At 36.5% G+C, this 8,022-nt stretch overlaps 1 protein-coding gene across 11 annotated transcripts in view; it reads right to left on the bottom strand.

Moving 5' to 3' along the window:
* Nucleotides 1–8,022, bottom strand: part of LETM2 (leucine zipper and EF-hand containing transmembrane protein 2) — a 47,268-nt gene continuing 39,246 nt past the window's right edge. For all 11 annotated transcript variants that reach the window (XM_056813532.1, XM_056813533.1, XM_056813531.1 and 8 more), the window contains 3 exons: nucleotides 2,790–2,885; nucleotides 2,389–2,484; nucleotides 1–1,512 (listed from right to left, as the gene is read on the bottom strand). In XM_056813532.1, coding sequence (XP_056669510.1) covers nucleotides 1,450–1,512; nucleotides 2,389–2,484; nucleotides 2,790–2,885 — 255 coding nt within the window. In that variant the 3' untranslated portion in view covers nucleotides 1–1,449. The remainder of the gene's footprint in view (nucleotides 1,513–2,388; nucleotides 2,485–2,789; nucleotides 2,886–8,022) is intronic.

Genomic DNA, 8,022 nt, shown 5'->3' with positions numbered 1-8,022 from the left:
CTTTAAAAATGTGAAAGTTTATTATGAATCACCTTGCAAGGCTAGTGGCAAGACTTCATAGAATGTTGCATTAGCACAGCAGGGGATTCTTAATGCTCAAATAACTAGAGTTGATTAGGAATACAATATGAAGATCATCCCCTGCTGAAAAAGAGTCAGAGGAACCAGTTTAAAGTGCAAATTATTTCTAGTTTTGAAATAATATAAGTTACTCATTCAGGTGATCCCAGCCAGTCTGAAGAACCAAATTTGTTTCACTTGGTTTTTAAATGGTACTCAACTAACTGCTTTCAATTTCCAGGAAATAAAAATAACTAAATGTTACCAGCAAATCTGGCAACATTTTTCATCTCCCAAAACCCAGAATGTCTATTCCCTCCCTAGCCTCTCTAAAACTAAGAGTTACTGGTCATCTCTGTGGTGATCTTCCAGCAAAGGAAGTTACCACTAAAATAAAGTTTTTAAGTAATAAATAAGTATCTGAACATAATATTTGTTATTGGGTAACAGACAAGGACAATTAGACCTAAACAACCTCCAGGACTAACAAAAAAAAAAAGTCTGATTTGTCAAATGCTTAAATAGACTAGGGAGGAAAAAAAAAACACCCAACCCAAACAAACAGTTAAGCCTCAAACCCTAATTATGTTTCCTAGCAAAATGATGGCTAATGAAAGCCATATGTGCTAGCATAGTGGCAGCTCCTTCCCAGCCCATCATGCAGCCATTTCAGGCCCAACAGGGGATGTCAGACAGAATGGCCACTCAGCAGCCAAGCCTTGCTGGCTGCCAATGTATTTTAACTCCTCACTGCTTTCTAAGAGGTTTTCTTTTCTCTCCATCAATACAGCACCTTTCCCCTGTCTTATAAATTACTTGGTTTTGAGGGCTTTGTCCCCATTGTAAAAAGACTATGAGTAAGGAGCATCAGAACTTCAATTTGAATATCCTTAAAGTAAAAGTTCCTATCAAACCACTAACAAATCAAAAGACCACCTGAGAAAGCAGGGCTCTAACAGGTAAAGTTCTGCTCACTGGTTGCTGGATTCCAAAGGCCCCAGCCAGAATGCCATGCTCTAGGAAGTGATGGTCTTAAAGAATCAAAGCAGGAGTCATTCCATATAAAAGATTTTTCCTCTAGGGTGTTGAACAAATTGCAGCTATCTAAGGACATGACCAATGCCAATAATAAACAGTTGTCTTTACACATTTACAGTATGTGGAGTTAATTTACAGTGGGAAAGGACTGTAGCAAGCAAAGGGCTGTGAGCTTCAGTTCACTGCTAACATCACCTGGGGTAGGTTTCAAGACCTCAAGGAGTCCTACTACAATGATAAAATGTCTATTCCAAAGATGATATAGACAATCCAGTCTGGAGATCCTTTACCTACTGAGGTAGGGAGATGGAGTGGGTAAATGGATTACAGCAGTGTCATCTTCAAGCGATCTTAGACTCCATTTGCACTAGCCTTGCTCTTTTGGGATGAGGTTTGTGATTTAGCCTGAAAAGTCTAGATCAAAATAAAATAACATTAGGAGCCATGTTTCAATTTGAATTCTTCTAAGAGGCACAGGTTAGTTTCCTTAGGTCAAGTCATGTCAAACTATTCTGATTTTGTAAGCTAATACAAGCAGCATCTAGGAACCTACTATATGTTAAGCTTGGGGGAGGGGGAGGAAAAAAGCTAAGAATGGGAATATGAAGGCAAAAATTCTGAGAAAGCTCACATTCTAAGAATACTAAAACAGACTTGCTCCCCAAGGTATCTGTATGCTTGAATTACCAGTACCTGAACCTTTTCTATTTGTCCAGCCCATAAATATACTGACCTTCAAGGGAAGGGCTGCTACACTGTCTTCTCTCTGCTCCTGTCACTAGCCTCTGTTGTATCTTCACTGTTGGTCCTGTGCTATGGTCCCCACTTCCTATTACCTACTATTTTGACAGGAGAGTTTAATCATTGGTGGAAAAGAGGACATCCAAGTGACTTTTTACACTAAAGGCCTCTGGAAAATGGCAGGTGGGGGAGCACTTATGTAACATTTAGGTTGTTTTCCTACTATTTCTTAGCATAAAGGTCCTGTGTAACATTCACCACATGTGGAAATAATTTCTAACTGGCAGGAGAAAATAAGGATGTGCCTATACTGTAATTAGTCTCTAGACTTTGTATATTTAAAAGTTTCATACTTGATTGCACTAGTGGATAGTTTACTTAAAAAGGTCAAAAATGTAGTGGTTACAGGATGACTACACTTCAACCTACAACATCCTGTTTAGAAGGATTATACCGTGTTTCAGAGCTGTTTCTAAGCCTAGACTTTAAGTACCCTTAAAGATAAACAAAAACACAAACAAATAAGCCCTTTCTGATGGAAATGCTTACAGTTTCTTTGGAAGAAGAAGAAATAGGTCCTTCAGGTAATGAAACAGGTGGTGGTGGTGGTGGTATAATAGGCGGCAGTTTTTTTAATTCTTCAACCTGAAACAACAGAATCAAAGGTTGTGTAAATGAATTTAACAATTTGATTCAGAATACAAATGTCTAGAAGATGCTTTGTTAAGTCCTATACATATTTGTGACTACCAGGAAGTTATGAGACATTTTTCTTTTTCTAGCAGTATCCAAAAGATAAAGCCTAGAGGCAAATTAAACACAGCTGAAATGTACTGCCTTCATATGAATGAACCAAAGACTTGATTAACTCTTCTTTATTAAAGAAAATGAGATTCCAGTTTATTCAAAAGGCTTTTATGTAAAGTAAAAACCCTGCCAAATTGTCTAACCTTTGTTCCCTGAAGTTGAGGTGCAGTGTCCACTAGGACTTCTTTAGATTCAGGTAAAGAGGCTGATGTTTCTACAGGAACTTCTGCCTTTGGAACCTAAAGAAAGGTAAGTTTGGTGTTAATATTTTATGCTCACCATAAAGAGTCTACTGTCCTCCTAGAAGTCTAGAGAACACCTCAGCGATACAAAGCCTTTTAGCCCTATTAAAGCACCAAATTCCTTCAACTACACCCTTTGCCAGGATAAGAAATGATACAGAGGAATAGAAATTTAACTGCAGGTTTGTATACACTAACTAAATCAAATCATATGCCAGTATTGCAATTCTTAAACATTAAAAGGACATTAACAATTCCAATTCTATACCTGTTTCCAAAAGAAACCTTTCTCAATCAAAATTTCAGTATTATTGGTCTATTTGGGTCAAAGAGAAACTTGGAGAGTTTTCTGTTTTGTTTTTTTATAAATCCAGAAGCAAAAGACAAAATAGAAGAATATATTTCTATATCCATCCTACTAATACTGATTATTTGACAAAGTTGCCCGATTTATTGAAAGGGCAGATGGAAATTAGCAGAAACTCCTGCTGCATGAGAACTAGAGGACAAAATGAGACAATGGGTCTCTCAATTCCAATTCATTAAAAAACTATATGCCAGCAAATACTGAATGTCTTATAAGCCATATTCGGGGAAAAGATGAACCAGTATTCATGATTATATTCTGGGAAACTTACATTTGAGATGTTGTATAAATCCAAGGTAATGGTAATATTAGCTTGTTGACTAGGCAAAAACTATTATTTTATAACTAGGGGAAGCTGATGCTGAAGATGGACAAGAAAACACTTATGTTGAATTATACCAGGGATGCAAGTTTGGCTCAATATTAGAAATCATAGAAATATGATAGACCTTAATAATTTTTAAAATCACATGATATTCACAGATGTAGAAAAAGTTCATAAAATGCAACACTCATTTCTCCTAAAGACATGAAAAACCATAGTAACAAATGAATTTTCTTGAATATAGTAAATAGCATCTACCTAAAACCCACAGTAAACATTATATATAACTAGAGGCAGAGCCAAGATGGAGGAATACTGGCAAGGAAATCCTAAAGCTGCTCTGAATCTCCTTCCAAACCAATCATTAAAAAGCATTTCAAAAAGACAAGTCAAAGCAGGACAAGCAAAGGGGTTCTCCCACTGAATACAGTGTGAAAGATAGGCAGAGAAATGGGATTTCCACATTATAAGAGGACAAAACTACACAAGGGAAAGGACAGGCTGACCATGCCCATCCCCACCGTGCCAAATGCACAGCCAGGACCTGGGAAACCTCCAAATTCTAGGAGGCATACTGCACTAAAAGCACTGCAGACCTACCCCTGGAGGCTCCAGGCTCTGGCAGTGAGACTCAAAGCTTAATAGCACTGGGCTAAGAGACAGTAGAGGTAGAAATTCAGAGGTGGTAGCAACAGTGGCAGGGAATATAGCCTCAGAGAAAAACATTGAAAAGTGTGCTACACCAACAAAACAACACCACAGAGCCCTGTGAGACGAGCTAAAACAGAAATGACCAACAACATGCAGGAATCCCAATCTTCAAGTGGGAAAATGAGTAAATAACAGCAAAAAAAGCTCTTGACCCTGGAAATTTTCTTCAGAGAAAAATAGCAAAAAACAGATGCAAAAGGAGAGGGTGAGACACAAGCAAGCACATGCAAACTCTCAAAAAAAAACTGGCCACAAGCTCAGGAAGAAACTCAAAAAGGAGTTCAAGAACCAGGTAAGACAAGAAAAGTGAGAAAAAGAAATGAAAGTAATGCAAAAAGAAAATTACAGCTTAAAAGGCAAAATTGGCTAAATGGAAAGAGAGTCACAAGAATCAAATGAAGTAATAAGCAGATTAAAAACCAGAATTGACCTGCTGGAAGAACAGAAATCTAATGATGAAAAGAGTGCCATGAAAAGCAGAATAGACCAAATCAAAAAGGAGAATCAAAAGATCATGGATGAAAATAAGTCTGTAAAGACCAGAATTGGGCAGGTAGAAGCTAATGATTTCACGAGACATTAAGAGATAAAACAAAATCAAAAGAATGAAAAAAATAGAAGAAAACATGAAATTTCTCATTGAATAAACAAATAACCTGGAAAATAAATCCAGGAGAGACAAATTGAGAATTATTGGGCTACCATCATATTTCAAGAAATTATCCAAGAAAACCACCTGATATTATAGATATTGAAAGAATTCACAGATCACCCCCTACATTAAATCCCCAAATGATAACTCCCAGGAATGTTATAGCAAAGTTCAAGAGCTTTCAGGTCAAGGAAAAAATACTGCAAGAGGCCAGAAAGGAACAATTCTGATATTATGGAACCCCAATCAGAATTGCACAGGATCTGGCAGCTTTCACACTGAAGGACCACAAAGCTTGGAATACAATTGGAATACAATATTCCAGAAGGCAAGAGAACTGGGTCTACAACCAAGAATCACCTACCCATCAAAACTGACTATATACTTTCTAGGGAAAGTACAGACATTTAATAAAATAGAAGATGCCCAATCATTCCTGAAGAAAAGACCATAATTAAGCAGAAAATGTGATGTCCAAAAACAAAATTCAAGAGAACCATAAAAAACATAAATAAGAGAAAAAATTTAAGGGTTTCAATAAGGTCAAATTGATTATCCTCCTATATGGAAAAATGATATCTGAAACTTGTAAAAATTGTTTTCATTATCATAGTAGATAGAAGAAATATACAGAAGCAGAGGGTGAGGTATTAAGTTGTTTAGGATGAAATGTAAAAAAATAGGGGGAAAATAGGATTATACTAAAAGAAATGCAAAATAAGAAGTAAAACGGAGTAAATTATACCACATAAAGAGGTGTGTTGAGGGTGGGGAGAATACTATTACAAGAAGGGGAGGATGAGGGTGGTGACAGGTAATACTTAAACCTTACTCTCACTGGAATCAGTTCAGAGAGGAAAGAACAGCCAAATTTACTGGATATTGTGAAGATTGGATTTAGCTACCTCCTGATTTGTAACAATGAAGATGATTATTCTAACAAAATCAGGGATGTCTTGGGAACTTTGAATTACTCCACCCTATTTTGTCTAACAAAATCGGGAATGTCTGTAACCATGCTTGAGGATTGAGTTTTAAGAGGGTGGCCTTTGATAGAGAAATTGACAAATCAGAAACAACTGACAGACCCCTGGGCTGTCCTAAATCAAGTTTAGGCTATTATTGGTACAGAGGAGACACAGGAAAGTGAGGTAGAATCATCTAAGTTTTTCGCAGGGTTCCTCTTGTCAGTCTTTTTTCCTGGAGAGGTGGCTCTGGCTGGCAGTGTGCTAGGCATTCTGACATCTTGAAGTGGTGGCAGCTATTTGTCTAGATTTTGGTGGTGAGTTTGCCCTTGAGCTAATTCAGGTTCAGGCATCTTGGCTGAGCCCTCTTGCAGTTCAGGCTGATTCCTTCCTCCTTTACTCTCTAAAACTTTATCTTCCTAGAGCCTCTAATCTTCCCCTCTGGCACAAGCCAGGCGGGAGGAATCCAACACCCTTTCCTTCTCCCTTCTTCTTAATTTCTTTCCACTATATTAATTAAATCACCATAAATTTCAAGTTGACTTGGGTATTTTTTGATTTGGGATATCCCATGGCAATAAATAATTAATATAGTTTAGGTCACAACGCTAAAATTATCCTTTACAGTTTTAGCTGACCAAGTCGGTTGTGATGAAATACCCTCAATCTTCTTAATTTTCCTAAACCTTTTCTCTACTGTGACTATTCCTAAGTTCAGCTTTTAATAGCTTATTTTGATCAGCTGTAGAGGTAAGTAAATTTGGATTTTTTTTCCTTCTCTCCTTAAATTAGATAGAATACAGCTGTTTTTCTTTTTTTTTTTTTAATCCAAAGCGGCAGGACTGAGAAAGTTGTTCAGCTATGAATCCCCTTATCCTCCAGAAACAACTGCCTTGATTAATCTTAATTAGGAGTGAAGGAGACCTAAAGAGAGTTTTGGCCTTGCCCTACTTCCCACGTGCTTTGTGAAGCCTGCTAGGAAAATAATTTATATATTTTTATATATATATATATATATATATATATATATATATATATATATATATATATATATATATATAAATGAATACTACATTCTTCAACATTTGGCAGTTGAAGAATTAGGGACATTGAGGAATTCAGCATACCTCCAACTTTTTATATTATTAGGTAATGTCATTTTTGTACTCCTCAGTACTGTGTTTAGAGATGCTAACATAAAAAAAAATTATTTGAAGCTGAAATTCAGAAAAACACACAAAATTCTGAAGCTAAAATACAAGAAATTATGCAAGAATATGAAGCTAGAATACAGAAAATTTAAAAAAATATGCAAGATAAAACACAGGAAAATATAAAAAAAATTTGAGGCTAAAATGCAGGAGAACATACAAGCCCAATTGGATAATTGGTTTATTATTAAATTAATTGGATTAAAATGTTTCTTACAGGATCAACTGGCAAATATTCACCCCACCAGAAACAGGTCTGGATCTGACAGACCTTTTTCTGAACCTCTAAATGAGGAAATTTCCTTCCCCGAAATAGGGATGGAAAATACCTTCCCTATAGCTCAGTTAACAGACTTGTTCTCTCATGGTCTGCAAATCTTGGCTGAACTTAATCCCTAAGAACCTTCCCCTTAAATACCAATTTCTCATGTTCCTTCTCCTACACAAAACCAAATTCCAGTCTAAAGGAAATCTCGTCCTTCTAAAAAAACTTGTCTTAGTCAAACTGCCCCACAGGTACCAAATTCAATTAGAGGCCTGTTTCCTCTAAGAGAAGTACCTGAAATAGGACGGAACGGGGATGTGGTGACTTTAAGGCACAATATACCATTTACTCCCCAAGAAATAAATGAATTTACACAAAATATTCCCACATATGAACAAGATCACTTTCTAGTAACAAAAAAGATGACAGACATATTTTTTTCAATATAATCCGTCTTACAAGGACATAGAAAATTTGTTACAGGCTTTTTTAACTGAACGTGAAAAAAATATAATTGCTCATGTCAACAAAACCCGGGGGCACAATGCAGCACATTGGCCATCTCAGGATCACGAATGAGACTATAACAACTCTGAGGATTTTTTACAACCATACTGTTGTAGAGAGGCCATCTTAAC

Source organism: Monodelphis domestica, chromosome 1 (assembly GCF_027887165.1).
Source record: "Monodelphis domestica isolate mMonDom1 chromosome 1, mMonDom1.pri, whole genome shotgun sequence".
NCBI classification, from domain to species: Eukaryota; Metazoa; Chordata; class Mammalia; order Didelphimorphia; family Didelphidae; genus Monodelphis; species Monodelphis domestica.
Note: the sequence above shows the minus strand (reverse complement) of the source record. Positions and strands in the feature narration are given on the sequence as shown.